Source organism: Pogona vitticeps, chromosome 6 (assembly GCF_051106095.1).
Source record: "Pogona vitticeps strain Pit_001003342236 chromosome 6, PviZW2.1, whole genome shotgun sequence".
Lineage (NCBI taxonomy): Eukaryota > Metazoa > Chordata > Lepidosauria > Squamata > Agamidae > Pogona > Pogona vitticeps.
Window position 1 is genome coordinate 110,109,049 of NC_135788.1, and position 15,760 is coordinate 110,124,808.

General features: G+C 43.3%; 1 protein-coding gene across 2 annotated transcripts; it reads right to left on the reverse strand.

Annotated features, from left to right (window-relative positions):
• Nucleotides 1-688: 688 nt before the first annotated feature.
• On the reverse strand, nucleotides 689-9,687 carry ISOC2 (isochorismatase domain containing 2). Of its 2 annotated transcripts, XM_020798991.3 has the most exons (7): nucleotides 9,561-9,631; nucleotides 7,253-7,289; nucleotides 7,016-7,154; nucleotides 5,784-5,996; nucleotides 5,062-5,132; nucleotides 4,738-4,855; nucleotides 689-1,488 (listed from the first exon to the last, which is right to left on the reverse strand). In XM_020798991.3, exons 3-7 carry the CDS (start codon nucleotides 7,145-7,147, stop codon nucleotides 1,408-1,410), a joined length of 615 nt encoding a protein of 204 aa, XP_020654650.3. In that variant the 5' UTR covers nucleotides 7,148-7,154; nucleotides 7,253-7,289; nucleotides 9,561-9,631; the 3' UTR covers nucleotides 689-1,407. The 2 variants fall into 2 exon arrangements, with proteins under 2 accessions (XP_020654650.3, XP_020654649.3); XM_020798990.3 differs by lacking the exon at nucleotides 7,253-7,289 and having other exon boundaries at nucleotides 9,561-9,687.
• Nucleotides 9,688-15,760: the final 6,073 nt, after the last annotated feature.

The window sequence follows — 15,760 nt, forward strand, 5'->3', positions numbered from 1 at the left end:
TATTCCTGTGCCTTTTATTACATGTGCAGAAACTAATGAACTAAACATCTTACTGAAAAGAGGAAACCACCACTGGTTAATATTTGTTCATCAAGCTGTGGTTAAAAGCAACAGCTGCAGTGGCTGGTTTAAAACCCACGAGCCGTTTTAGGGCTTAGAAACATCCATGCCCTTGCTTGCCACCCACAGCATAAGACAGAACAGCACAACCAAGGCAAATATTACAGAATTTTGAGATCAACCCAATTGCTGGCAGTGATGCTTGTGGGGCAAAATGAGAAATTATGCAAGCAGTGCTGAGAGGGGGTGTTCTTCAGGTTAGAATATTTCACATACCTTGAAAATCCAGGGGCATTTTATCTGGAGCTCATGGCCTTCCAGATATTGTTGGACTGCAACTCCCATCAATCCTTGCCAATCTGAAGGAATATGGGAACTGTAATCCAACAAACTCTGAAGGCCAACAAGTTGCTCGCTTCTGTTGAAGGCCTTTTGTGTAAGCTGCATTTCTCCACTCCTCAAGATGTTCTTTGCCCTTTTATCATCACTCATCACCCCCACCTTATTCTTGCTCTTTTCCTAACTCCTCAGTATGTTGTACAAAATAAATTTCAAATTCCACATGGGCACACATTCCAAAGAACACAATCCAAATGATTTGTGCAATAAATATGGAATGAAGCATATACACATTTCAACATCATTTATTTGATATGCAGAAGGTGGCATTTCTCTGATTGCATAAATGGTAATGGCTGGTATTCAACTGGAAAGGCACCCGGTGCAACTCCTTCTGTGTAAATTTCAACTGCAAATCTCTCAAAATTAAGACGTCAACGTAAGCATTCACAGTCACATGTTGAGACACATAACAAATGTGGAACTATAAATGCCTACCCCAACTTCTTATTTTGTGGCAATGCACCAATGGAATTTATGCGAAAGGAGTGAAGTTGGCATATGGAAGTAACAGGATTCTGAGTAATACCTTTTTAAAGTGCAAAAAACAGAAATTAAGTGTATTGGCAGATACAACAGGAAGAAAATTGGATTTTTTGGGAAAAACCCAGTATTATTTTTAGCTCTTCTCTTCTACCTCTTGGAAATCCATTCTTCCTTCTCCAAAATGAGAACACAAGAGGAGAGGGAAACAGTAGATTTGAACCTACAGCCATGCCCTCTTATATCTGCAAAGTGACTTTCATTCCCCCTGAATAAGCACAGCAAACCCCCTACATCTAGATTTAATATATGTTTTCCCGATAATCTCCATCATTCCTATCTTTGAAAATTAATTTAGCAAATCTTCATTCTGTTTCTCTCTGCCCTGTAGGCAGCAAGAGCCCAATTTAATGGCTGGATTTGTTGTAAATTAGGTGGATGTTCTCCTTTCGTGGCATAGTCAGCTTAGCTGACAAGGGGGCTTGGTCCTGTCAGGAGAGGAAGAAGCCCACTGTCTGGGGCAGGGTCCATAATTAATTTCTGGATCTGAAAAAGACAGAGAGAGGAGGGACAGGATGAAATTGTCTTCAAGACATTGCCAATAAAGCTTTCCTTTAAGGGCTAGCCAGTGGCTGGATAGCTCGGAGGTTTGTGTTTGGTTGTGGAACTGGAGGGAGTTCAATTCCCCTTTGTGTCTCCTGAGAGAAGAGCCAGCCTGTGTGGCCTTGGGCAAGCTGCACAGTCCCAGGGCACCCCCTGAAGAAGGGATCAGTAAACCACATATGAGTACTCTCTATCTAGATAACCCTGAAAAAGGGTTGCTGAAAGTCAGAATTGACTTGGCCCATGATTATTATTAAGGGCAGGCCCACTGTAATTTCTTTTGAGACCCACAGGCTCTCAAAGAACTGAATTTGAAACAGGGTTTGACAGCTATACCAAATTAGGCAACACCTGCAGGCTGCCCTCAGTCCTGTTTGAAACTTTTCATGGTGAGCTGGAAGTGAAGGACCAGAGCATACGTAGAGCTGACCTCTGTGGGCTATTTAACTTCTGTGGCCAAGATGGCTAGGGAATCTGGAGAGTTGTGGTCCAAAAAAGGTAACTTCTCCAAGATCAAGGGGGGGGGGGACATATTCTCACCCCTCCAGAATCAGGATCACTATATGGCAGGCCTTTGCTGTCTACCCCCCATCACCACACCGAGGGAGAACAGATGCTTTGATACAGGGTTTTAGTTACAGAATTGGGACTTCTGGGTCGGTGTTACAGTTTAGCTAGGACTGGGAACATCTGAAGGGTTTCTACTCATCCAAAAGGCGATAAACCTTAAATATATACAGCTTCATATGTTCATCCTTGTCCTGGATCGCCCTAGGCATTTAATTGTCTTCCTATTGCCAGTGGAAACATAGACTATAAAGTCTTTTTTTTTTAGGCAGGCATTGATCCCTTTTTTCTCATGTAAGCATTACTCTAGCATTATTTAAAAGCCACCATTATCTTACCACAACATCTTTCTACCCACAGTGAGGGTACACTTTTTATGACTTTAATATGATCACTTATGCCCAGCAAGGAGCACATGTGCGAAACGAAAATGGAGTCTCTCTCCCCCACACACACACTTTTTTTGTCCCTGGAGACTTTTTATTTTGTTTCCAGTCAACATATTCAGTCCTCACTGGACTGTTCTCCAGTGGGAGTGTGAGCACCTTGCCTGATTTTGCCTCGAGGTGGTGGGTTTTCCCCACACATACTTCAGCCTTCCTTCAGAATTTAGCTACATGAGAACTGGACAAGATATTAAATTGGGAATTAAGTAACTGCGCTCTTTGGGTTGAGGCAGGTCAGAAATCATAAAAGTTACTTTGTGGTAATGTAACTCCCAGAATTCCCTGGAGATTCTGGGAACTCTGGTCCAGAAAGGTAACTTCTCCAAGCTGTGCAGTAAACAGGGTTGTTATTCATGATCTTCAACCCATGTCCTACTTGGGCAAGGAATTCTGGAAAGCTTCTGCCCAACCCCACAGGTTATCTCTTGTGAGCCAGTCACATATCACAGTGAATTTATGGAAGAACTCTGTCCTGTGCCAGAAATAATCACGCCCTCTAAGAGCAAACTCAGCTAGTGTATGTCAAGAGGGTAGTGCTTTTATACAAACGAGGGCTTGGAGGATGAAGGAGGTGCCCATATGCACAGGAAAATTTTGAGGTTGGCAAAATTAGAAACAATAGTGGAGGGAAAATTAAGGGAAGGTGCCCACGCTCTCACCAGAGAACAATCCAAAGACAACTGAATATGTTCACTGGACACAAAACAAGACTCCCAGGGGCAGGAAATGGAAGAGAATGTTGTTGACTGGAACTCTGGACAGAAATATACTATGCTGCAACATTTTATTGCAGAACTGATTAATAAACTGATTGCTGATATATACTGCACAAGTTATTGTTCAATCATCCTGTGACTGGAGTGTCAGACTAAGATTATGAAGACTTGGGTTCAAATTCCCATTCACCTGTGAGGCTCATTTGCTGACCTTGGGCTTCTTTCTCACTCCATCCTACCCCATTAGTTGTTGCAAAAAAATAAAATCATTAATCCATGATTTACATCTGAATCTTCTAATGCATTTATCCAGAGCAGCATTCTCCGGATGCATAAACATGCAACGAAAATAATCCAAAAGCATCTAGAATTGTAAAAAGTGGGGAAAACTGAGTCAACTGATACCAACCTGAACACCTAGAAGGAGAGGAGAGAGTGGTAACAATCCTGTCCTGACATTAAAAGCATAATCCCAAGGACTCTTAATGTATAACTGGGATTTCCCTGAACTCACTGCAACCACTAAAGAAGGAGTAAGACAGTGGCCTCCCAGATATTCTTGGCCAACAAGTCCCATGATTCCTTACCACTGGATAACCTGCCCGGGGCTGCTGGGAGTTGTTATCCAACAACTCATATTTTTCCGCCTCTCTGCACTTAACAGATCAGAGGATGAAGTAACCATGGGTACTGTTATCTTCATACACTTTAGAGCTTGTAAATATTACTTTTCTGGACTACCGTTCCAAGAATCCCCCAGCTGTAATCCATAAAAGTAATAGCTTCGTGCTTTGGTACTTCACCTGTAGTTGAGACCACTGGGGAGTGAACAATTATGACGGGTTTTCTCAGACAGGTGCCCTATTGGTGTCTATGAGTACAATTTCTAGCGATCCCCAGACAGACAAGTATTATAATTCCACACATCTAGAGGATGTCAGCCCGAAAAAAAGCTGGGCTGTGACAGAAATGTGGGTGAGGAGTATACAGGAATGTAAATAGCTGTGTTAGATGCAGTCAAGATTCTCGGTCCATGTGGCTCAGATGGACAAATCAGCTTGCCAGCAATGGCAGGATTCTGCCCTAGGCCTTCCTTGAGACACCTGATGGTCCCCCATCCAAACGTTAACCGGGCCAGACCCGATTTATCATCCAAAATCCAACCAGATCAAGCCTGCTTGGGTGTGTATGAGAGAAAGACAGAGAGAGCAAAGCAAGTGAAGGTCATTCTCTTCAGGCAAGCCTTCCCTCAGTTTAAAATAGATGACTGTGCCTTAACTACTTTGAATGTGGTTTTGGTGTTGATTTTGTTTACTGTCTTTTAGTGTAGAATGTGTTTGATCCTTTTAGCATTTGTATATTTACTGTTTTGAGCTTTAAATGTTGTCTTTTAATGATGTGATCCCCCTTGGATCCTTCTTAAGGAGAAAAGTCAGGTTAAAAACAAACGAGCAAATGATTACCTCTCGAAAACGGGGGTGAGCAGCATCCCTGACCAACTGCAGGATCAGACCCTCACTGGTCGTAAGGAAGGCCCCGCTCTGACGTAACCGGGAGAGGGCCACAATCCTGTCCACCTGACTGCAAGGAGGAGGCAAGAAAGAAGAGACACACACATGCAGCCTTTGAGGGATTAGAATACAAAGAGCTTCGTCCAGCGGTGTTAAGCTCCCAGCTTCTAGGCGTTGTAGTCCAGAAGAACTAACTGCCTGGCTAAGCTCCGGAGCACAGGCCTCTCCATGTCGCCCCGTCTCTTCCTCTCCCACAGCGCCCCCCCCCAAAATCACCTGCGCGAAGAGCAGGCATCCGCCACAACGTGAACATCGAGACCTCGCTCCATGACGTCCAGCGCTGTGCTCTGCACCAAAAGAGGAAAATGCATCTCACTTAGGGCAAAGTGTAAGGGGCCACTGCACAGCCTTCATGCCCAGAATGCTGTATTCTCTACCCTGGCTGTCAGCAGCGGCTGGTTGGGGATGATGGGAATCATAGTCCAATAGATCCCATGGGTATCAAGGTGGCAAGGGAAGACTCTTCTACGTCATTTGGCACTCTCATGAAGAGGGGGGGCTCTCCCTCCAGGATTTGAAACAGGGGAAACACAATTATCTTCATTGCATTCCCCCCCCTCAATTTGAAGGGGGGGAAAACAAAACAAGATGCTTTGTTTTCTGGGTCCTGAAGTGTTAAACTATTTACTATATTGAGAACTTGACAGGGGAAACTATAATCATACAATAATCTTATTTTAAGTGTGTTCATTTAATCACCGCGTTGGAGAAAAATAACCTTGGTTTTAATCGATTCCCAAATGAATAGAGCCAAAGTTTCTGATAAACATACCGTGGGTCTTCTCTGAAGTACTACTAGGCCTGTCTCTTAGGGTTACCTGCACTAAGCAAGGCCCTGGACAAATCCAAAGCCCCCTCTATCGTGGTATCAGGTCTCCAACTCTACCACTGCCTCAGCTCACGGTCACCCACCCAGAGGTAGGTTGCTGGCACCATACCATAATGCAGGCCTGTGTCTCAATCCCACACAAAAGCACAGATTTCAAGTTGGGAACGGCTGCCATCTCCTTCTCCACCTCCGGGATGAGCATGCTGAAGCAGGTCTTGGCATATTTGGGAAGCTCCTCTGCCCCCAGCTCTGGCACGGTTGGACCCAGGCCCTTCGGGTACTGTTCGGTCACTACGGTACGGATCTCAAGAGCCTTGGCGACCTGTATGAGGACAGGAAAAAGCCTTGCGGAGGTCAGAATAAACAGGGCTGCTGGGTTCACCGTAAAAGGAAGTGGGCCTTCCCTTAAAAGGAAAACCAAGTTCAGAAAAGGTATTGTTTTGAGCGATCCTGGGAACGGCACTTCAAAAATGTCACTTTTCCCCCAAGCTCTGATCATGCGTCCTGTTCAATATTTAAGTTGCATGCAATGCAAATTGTGGAAGCTGCAACAGCAGTCTGATGAGGGGCCAGTCTTGTGCCTGGTTGCACAGAACAAGCAACTTGTTATTCTTGCTGCAGCAGTTTCTGCATCTGGAGCTGGGCTCATGAATAAAACAGAATACCTAACAGGATACAGGCCTCAAAGAGTTCCAGAAGCTGATATTACGCTGATCCCATGTGTCCACTTGGGAAATTGCAAGTGGATAAATTCAACATTTTTTTTACTGGGGGACATCAAAAGCTCTACAGCAGCAGCTTTGCAGTTATTTTAGGATTTATATATAATAAAGATGTTATTGCTAGCAGTACCATACCTTCATTTTATCTACCCTACTGGGTTTCTGAGACTGCAGATTTCTGGAGCACATACTAAAAGTGTCTGCTTAGTAGCACAATCAACTTCTAACAGTGAAGCCAATAGATGCATGAAAACCATACAGCACATATTGGGTAATACCTGTGACAAGAAGGACCGTTACTCTAGCAACACCTAGAGCGATTCTGGAACTAGCTTTAATGGCCTAGAAAGGTGTTCACCAATTTGATGCCTTCTTGATACGGTGCAGTAGAACTCCTGTTATCCCCAACCAGCAGAACCCTACTGGATGGGGACGATGGGGTTCTTAGTCCAGGCATCAGCTTGGGGAAGGTTGATCTAGAACACCTTTCCACCCCTCCCCTTTTTAGGAATCAATAATGACTAATTCATGGAATATCTTTCCTTGTCTGACCTCTCAATTTCCCTCATCTACTTCTCCAGGCAAATGAACCTGTCAACAACCACCCTGCACATTTTACCTTCAGCATCCGGGCTGCCACAGAGACAATCTGTGGGAAGTAGCTGATGTTGGGCCTGAATTTTTCTTGCATGTCACAAAGGAATAGGATACTGGTTTGGGGAGCCACCTTCCCAAGCCGTGTCACTGACATTTCCAAGCTGAAGCAAAATACAGACAGCAAAAAGAAATATCAGAACAGATTGCTATTGGATCTTCTGAATATAGGGATTTAAAAACAAAATTAAAGTACATTCACCTTTAGGTTGTGTCCGCTGAGAAGTAAACTGTTGCCACTGAAACATTAAAAACCTGATCATTTCCAAATGAAACAGTAAAGGGGAGGCTTCTGATTCAGAGGTATTAGCAGAATTGGATAGTTTTCAGTTTTTATTTTGTTTTTCTTTATTTTATTTCAACTATAGGTTCTAAAATCAGCCCGCCAACACGTCCTAGTGTTCATGCTGGCTAGGGGATTCTATCAACCATAATCCCCAAAGCTACTTTTTCACATTTTCATAGCTAAAGGTTAAGAGAAAGTAGGTCACTGAAGGCCAGCCAATTCGCTTCATAAATTAGCCATGTCCAAAATCTCAGCCTTGTAATTTACTGTAACTGCTTTGCAAACTGGAGCAAGTGGGAGAAGGGCGCCCTCTGCTGATAACAGAAAGGGCAAAGCCACCCAGTTTTTACAGGGAGTGGAATTTCTTTTCTACGCAGGGCAGTGGCTTACTCTAGGCTGGATGTCTGTGGTGACTTTGGAAATGCAGACGTTCATCATGACAGTTTTCATTGCTAACACACATGCACACACGAAAAAATGCAGACCATTGGACTAAGTCTATATGAATAATGGACAGTCGGGGTTTTTTTGTAAACGGAATGGGTCTAAATCACTCATTCAACAGAAAACCACCCTCGAATACTTTGCATTACAAAAGAGATAGCTTGTAACAATACTGGATACCAGTCATTGGAACATTTATTTCCATTTGTTTCCTAGATACTATGCAGATTGCAGTTAGATTCAGAAGGGAAGCCTGAGAGGCACTGCAAGGGCCGCTATAGAGTTCTTACTGCTCAAAACATCTCAGCTCTATACCTGCACTATGGCAACTGCTTAAAAGGAAACCTCAGTCTAGATGGCAGCTGGTGGGGCTGGAGAGATGGGTCCGCATAGGCCAGGGTGGGCAACTGCTGGCCCTTCAGATGTTCTTGGGATTCAACTCTCATCATTCCGAGGAAGTCTAATCAACGACGAGAACTGACGGGAATTCAACAATATCTGGAGGGCAACCTCGCCCCTTGCAAATCATCTCTCAGCCTCGTACATTAAAAAGCATCTTCCAGGCAAAGGATTTTTTTCACCAACTCTTTTTGTCACTTAGCACCAAGGGGAGTAAAGTGATTACTGGGCTGTGCCTCTAAGCCTCTTTTAAAAAAACCCACTTCTCTGTAAAAATCCACCTTTGGGGTGGGCAAGTGCTAACTGAAAGCATCTGGTCACACTGTGGACATCAACTTAAAAGGTAACACCATAGTACTCAACTCCACTGCCCAGTTCTGACACACGGCAACCATTTTCAGGGTTTTCCAGGCAGAGAATACTCAGAATTGCTTTCCGATTCCTTTCTTCTGGGGGTGCCCTGGGACCGTGCAGCTCGCCCAAGGCCACACAGGCTGGCTCTTCTCCCGGGGGGGGCACAGTGGGGAACCGAACTCAGCTACTTAAACCACGGAGCTATCCAGGCCATTACAAAGTGATATGAATAATAATAATCTTAGAACTGCAGAGATGGAAAAGACCTTATGGATCATTGAGTCCAGCTCCTGTCAATGAGGCATAGTGGGCAACTGAACTCCCAACTTCTGGCTGGGCAACCCGATACCGTACCTAAATCACTGAGCTATCATATTAGTAATAAACAGTGCTTAAAGGAGCGATAAAAAGGACTGAAAAGCCACAGAAGTAGGGAGAAGCACTGTATTAAGGACAAAGTGAACATTGATGACAAGAAAAATATCAGCTGGTACTGTACATTAAGATGCTTGATTTGGAAGGGGCCTTTGCAGGTCCACCTGCTTGACAGCAAAGGCCCTTTTTTCCTTCTCCCAAGCTTGTAATTTTGCATGCCTACTGAAGCTGGTTTTAAAGGAGTCACCATCAGTTCTCCTTATTGCAGTTTGGATCCTTGCTCTATTGCTTTTTTTCTTTTCTTTTTTTGCACACAAATTGCTTAGTAAACATACACGTGCTTCACCGAGGTGGAAGGACTGATCTTCTCAACTTGCTTTTTAAGCGCATCCTGGCATACTTTGCCATTGCCATTGAAGCGGAGGGGGGGGTTTCCCCAAACTGGGAGGAGGGGCGGCAAGAACAGTAGAGAAGCCACTGCAGTTAGTCTCCAGCCACTTCACACGATCAATGCCAGTGCAAAATGGCGACTCCAAGCACCCTGACACGTTTCCATTCGCCGGTCTGCGAAATGGGCCCCGTGTAACCCACTCGCCACCTTCCCACCGATAACCCCCCCCGTATGTCTCCCACCACTTTCGATTAGACTCACCTCTTTGATCACCGAGTGCCAGTCTTCGAAATACCAGCCAATCAGAAGCGAGCTCTCGTAACAGGCACGGCCTCGCCTTCCGAGGCGCCACGGGCCAATGAGCTGGCGCGTCCTGCTTCAGCCAATGGCGTTCGGGGTTCTCGCCCAAAAAAAACAGCGGGACGTTCCAAGGTCTTCAGACAAGAGCTGCCATTTGGAGTGGAGGTGCGGCTGCGTTGGGGGCGGGCTGTTGTTTTGTATTCATCATGGCTGGGCAGGTATTTCCTTTGGGACTCACAGGACATTAGAAGCTTGGCCACTGCATTTCGAGATGACTGCCGGCTGTCTGTAATTGCTGTGGAAAATATGGACCTGCTCGGCAATTCACATTCTTGTTTTTATTACACATAGCAAGCAAAATACTGCAGATCTTTTAAGGACTAGGGGATTTATTTCATAAGCTTTGGTAGATTACAGTGGATTGTTGGATGCTTATGTGCTGTCAAGTCGGAACCGACTTATAGCGATACTTTAAGGGCAAATGAGTTATTTGAAGAGTGGATTTATTAATTCCACGCTCTCATGAATTTCCATGGCCAAGCAGGAATTCGAACTCCGGTTCTAGTCCGTCACTTTGTCTGCCACACTACATTGAGTATCACAATGGTTTAAAGTGTGCAAAAATATGCACCTTCCTGAGAGCTTAGGTCGGATGATTAATTAAATCAGATTATTTTGTTATTTGCATAGCATTCGTTACTGGTGATAATCATGTTATTGTCACTTGGACATTTCCTTTTTTGTGCTTGTTACTTTCACCGGGTCCCCAAAAGCTTGCACATGAATGTACAACATGGCTCACTGTTTCATTTTATGTGTCTGAGGAAATGGACCGTAATCCACAAAAACTCACACTGAAATAAACATGTTGCTCTCAATAGTGTTACAATGCTTTATTTTTTCTTATACCAGATCAAACAGACTAAACTCTTTTAAATTCACTTCTTGGAGTTGGGTCAGAACTACTTATAGCAACCCTAATAGGGCTTTCAGGATAAATAAGATATTTAAGGAGTGGTGTTATCAGTTGCACCCCCTCTGTTGAGTTTCCATGGTTAAGTGAGGATTTGAACCCAGATCGTCTGAGCCCTAGTTCATCATTTTGCCCACCACACCACATGAGGTACCGATCTTAGCCATGTTAGTTTACTGCAAAAAGATAAAAAACCAAAAGAATTTTGTGGCACCTTTAAGGCTTCTTTGCACACGTTTTTGTAGCATCTGAACTATGACAGAGGTCACTAAAGCTTATGTCAAATAAACTTCAATCTTTCAAGGTGCCACAAAACTCCTTGTTCTTAATAGGTTTTAAAGGCTTGCAAAAACAGAGTCTACAAAGTATGGCGTGTGTGTTACATACAGGGTTGTTCTGGCCCAAAAGTTGAACCTTTTTTGCCCAGAGAGCTTTAAAAAGAATGAAGGTAAGGAATGTTCACAAGTAGTTATTAAATATTGACTTTATCTTGATAGACTTCCACCAGTTATATATGGGACTGGGATTCAGGGAATCATAACTCAGTGGTTTAAGACTGAGTGCTTGATTCCCACTGTGTCTCCTTGACAGGGGCTGGTCTCAATGATCCATAGGGTCCCTTCAGCTGTTCAATTCCAAGATGATGATGATTCTGTTTAGAGCCTTGGATTATTTGTGAAGAAACCAGGTTCAGCCTCTTCCTGGTCAAAAACCACTGGGACTGTTTGTGATCTTGTTGCTTCTGATTGACCTCCTTTTTCTTTACTTTATCCAAAGTAGTCGTCACACCGAATTATTGTTTAACATAGCTCGTATAGAACTGTTTGGAAAATCTCCTTCTGAGCTAGAACTCCCAGCACTGCCCAGCAGCATATTCACTGGGTGGGGGATTGTAGGAACTGTAGTCCAAAAGAGTAGTTTTTCCAAACCCTGGCACCAATACAGGAGCAGAAAGGTGTGTTCCTTTAGATAACATGCATCAGTTCTAAGTGTGGTTAGGGCTGATCAGCATTGTAGTCCAACAATAAATGGATAGCTATATATTGTCCCTCTCTCTGCTGGCCTATGTCTGTCCAAAAGAAAACACACTTGTATTTTCAAAATAAAATAGCACAACCGAAAGAGACTGAAGCTCTGCGACGCATTCATATGTAAAGGAGGGAAAACTTGCAAAAGAATTCTTAGAATGCAAATCATTTTGCCTGTGTTTTCATCTGCAAAATCTAGAGAGTTGAGCACTGCAGGCTGATGCTATGCCAGCTTTATGCTGGAGGAGAAATCAGGTTGCTGCAGCAGCAAGTAACTCGAATGCCATGGCTTCTTTGGATGGTTAAAACAAGCAAGGCCAGCGTGCTTCGGAAAGGGGAGAGTGCACAGGAACTGAAATCATGGAATTTAATTTCTATTTTACCATTCAGGAAGTCCTCTGGGAATTGGGGCAGGAGGGAGGAGGATATCTACTTTGGAGTGGACAAGATCAAAATGCAGTTTTGAACCAGGCTTTTGGCTATTTGAGACATTCTATTTTCTTTAAAATACTCTGTAGCAACTGACACTGTTAACAATGTTGTTTGCTCTGCTTCCATTGTGAAATAAAATTGTCCTGGTTAATTTCAGAACGACCAGATCTCTGAGCCCAAATGTTGCAGGTTCTTGCGACATGCACCATAGAAACAATCTATTTCATATGAAATATGAAAAAGAACTCGGTATGTAAGCAAGAAGTTAGCAAACCTGAAAAAAAAATCACATACAGATATAAATAAATGAGCAAACACGTTCATGAATTCCAGATGGTACAAGCATTTCTGAAATGCAAATCTTTGCACTGAATGCTTCAGAAAGCATTACCAAATGCTGCTTTTTCCCCCCAAATTCCTCTTCATGCAGATGACTAGAAGGGAAGGAAGATATGGCATGTAGACTAGAAAACTTTCCAGTATTAGTTTTCTGCAGGGATTTTTTGATGTACAGATTTAGTAACATCCTCCACTTGCTACTACATGGTAGTGCCTCAATGATATATTTGAAACAACAGATAAGCTCAAAATCTAAACTCTGTGCATAAAAGTTAGGGACAGTAAACATCCCAAGCTAGGGCAAGACTTCACAACATTGCTGCACATGTTTTACATATGTTCTTATTTGTTGACCTCTCTTCTGAGGTGGAGGCAGGATAATATAAACCAAACTTCCAAATTTTACAAGGTAGGACTAGTAAGCATTAACCTTTCCACAGGTTTTTAGTAGGTGGGATGTGTGTGTATATTGACACATTGCTCCAGACCCAGCCTCCCTTGTCTTGGCATGCTAGATAGACCTGGCATTCATAACATAAGTGAGTAGAAATGTTGTTGTGATCAGCGCTAGATGTCACAATGGTTGTCTGGCTGCTCTATCACAAATACCACAGTATTTGGTGGTTTCCAGAGGCAGCAAAGAGTAGCAGCAACTATATCTTCTAAACTATTCAATGTTTTAAAAACTGGTTTGTAAACATTACGTAAGGGGAAAAAACTGGTTTGTGAAACTATGGTACATAATTCTATGCATGTTCCCCTTTAACTGCATTTGCTGCAGAAAATCTAAAGGATTCATAAAACCGAAGGCTACCCCTAGGCATTCAGATGTCTGAGGTGAAGGCAAAGATGCTCCCCCTCTCCCTAGTCCGACAGTTCCATCTTCCTTTACCACTGGGAATGAGATAGTGCCCTTCATCACATCCACTAGTCAAGGGCACTGGTTTGCAACCATAGCTCATTGTATCTTCTACAGTGGTACCTCGCTAGACCTCTGCATGACGATGAGGTTTTGCGATCGCTATAGCGATTCGCAAAACAGTGATTCCAATGGGTGATTTTCGCTGGATGATGTTTGGGTCCCTGCTTCGCAAACCTTTCTCGCAAGACGACGATTTTAACACTGATTGGCACTTCGTGAAACCGGTTTTCGGGACCGATGCTTCGCAGGGCAGCCATTTTAACAGCTGATCGGCGCTTCACAAAATGGCTTCCCTATGGGTGATCTTCGCAAAACGACGTCAATTTTTCCTCATTGGAACACATTAAACTGGTTTCAATGCATTCCAATGGGGAAACGTTTTTCGCAAGACGATGTTTTCGCTAAACAGCGATTTCTATGGAACGGATTATCGTCATCATGTGGGGCACCATTGTACTCTTAAGATTCCTAACTGTTAATGCTACCTAGCTGGGGCTGCTAGATGCTGAAGTCCAAAATGGTGCAAGACACCACACTGGAGAAGGCTGCTGCCCATTGAAAATGGGAGCATCCTTTACGGACAACTTTTCAATAATCAAGATTTATGAAGTTCTGGCAACAATGAAGTAAGTAAATAACCCAAATAAACACTCACATAGCAGTCTGGTAATCTGAGATGTGTTTTTAATAGAAGACATACTTTTTCTTAAAAAGTATTCCTTTTTTTTCTGTTTCTTTTTTTTTAACAAAAAAGGAGCAGGATAATTGCTATGGCCCTTTACATGAGGGTAAGAAACTCCAAACAGATCCAAGCAGCAAGGAGTGTAGGTAGGGTGAGGCAGGAAGGAAGAGACAATGAGATTAAAAAAAAAAAAAAGCAAACCCCCTGGGTTTGAGGAAAAACAAATACAGAAAATACTTTGTTAGAAACAAATACAAATAATAATAAGACAGAATAAAAACAAATAAAGACAAGAAACCACCATGCAAAATAATAATAATAATATTTATATAGAGAGAAGGCAGGCCCACCCCCAGAGCCAGTTCCTGGAAATAAAACAGCATACGCATCTGGATATTTGACTATAAGTCCAAGCTAGGATTTGCAAACCCTTCATTTTGAAGGTTTAAGTGCAGGATTAGGGTGGACTTTTTTTCCTCCTTCTTTTGGCCTCACTGTTTATCTGCTGCTGGCTTATAAAAGGTGCACATTAACTGGTTAGTTTATACCGAGAGATTTAGTGTAAAACACTTTGAACACTAAAGTGCTATATAAGTGCTAGATATTACTAGGTTTGCAATCCGATCCACCACTTTTTCCTAGGAGTAAGCCACTGGGAAAACATCAGACATCTTGCTTCAGAGGCATCACGCGCAGGATTGGGTTACAGCTTCTTAAAATGTGGATACAACCAGTCAAAGCCATTTCACTGTTAATTAGTGGAATTAAAATCAGAAGCCTAAGTGAGCAAAACACACAGCTCCTGGATAAATGAGGCCTTCAGATTGCCCGTTTCGTCATGTCCAGAGAAACATAGATGTTCCTATTTCTAAAGATGTGTAACTGCAGCAAGCGATATGTGTGCAAATTACCCACATGGGTGGGTGGTTGTTTCCCCTATAAGCTGGATATCTAAGAGCTAGAGATAAGTCACGCTTCAAGCAGCGCAAAGGCTCCATAGTGAGCAAACCAAAGTCATTCGTAGAACATGCGCAAGTGGACAACAGTCAGAATTCCCGGCATTTGCAAAGCACAGATTCTTTGTGTTGCACCTAGGCCGTTGTCTCAGCTCCATTAAAGAGGCCTGCCCACGTTCGCATCCGGCAAGAAGAACGGGCTGACATTCAAGAGCCTGGACAGGTTCCTTTTCTGGACGACAGATCCTGGAATCCTGCAGCCAACCTAGTCACTAGGGCAAATCTGCAAGTCGCTGTCCGAAAAGGAAACGTTTCTAGGCTCTGCTTGCCCAGACCATGTTCACAAAAAGAGAACAGATCTTGTCTGCTTTCAAAAGCTAAGCAGGGCTGGGCCTGGTTAGTCTTTGGATGGACAAGCACTAGGGAATGCTAAGAATCTGTAGTTACAGGCAGGAAAGGACCCTGTTCCTGAAATGCTGGAGAGCTGCTGGCAATATTGGGCTAGATGGACCAACAATCTGACTCAGCATAAGGCAAGCTTCCTATGTTCCAAAGAGAACAACAAGTGGAGTCTGCAAGGAATTGCTGAGGTCTGTTGGAAACACTTCATTCTCAGGCTTCACACACAGACCTCCAAGAATTCAAAACTCTTTACGTAAAAGTTATTTCTTGAAATAAACTTATTTCACATTTTCTCCACAGTTGCTCACCTTATTCTAAATCTAGCATGTGGTTATTTATTCGGAACACTCTACATTTTTATGTTAGCAAAAAGAACATCTGGCATGAACGCTGAGAACCATAAAGCAAGGGGCAAGTGGTGACAGGG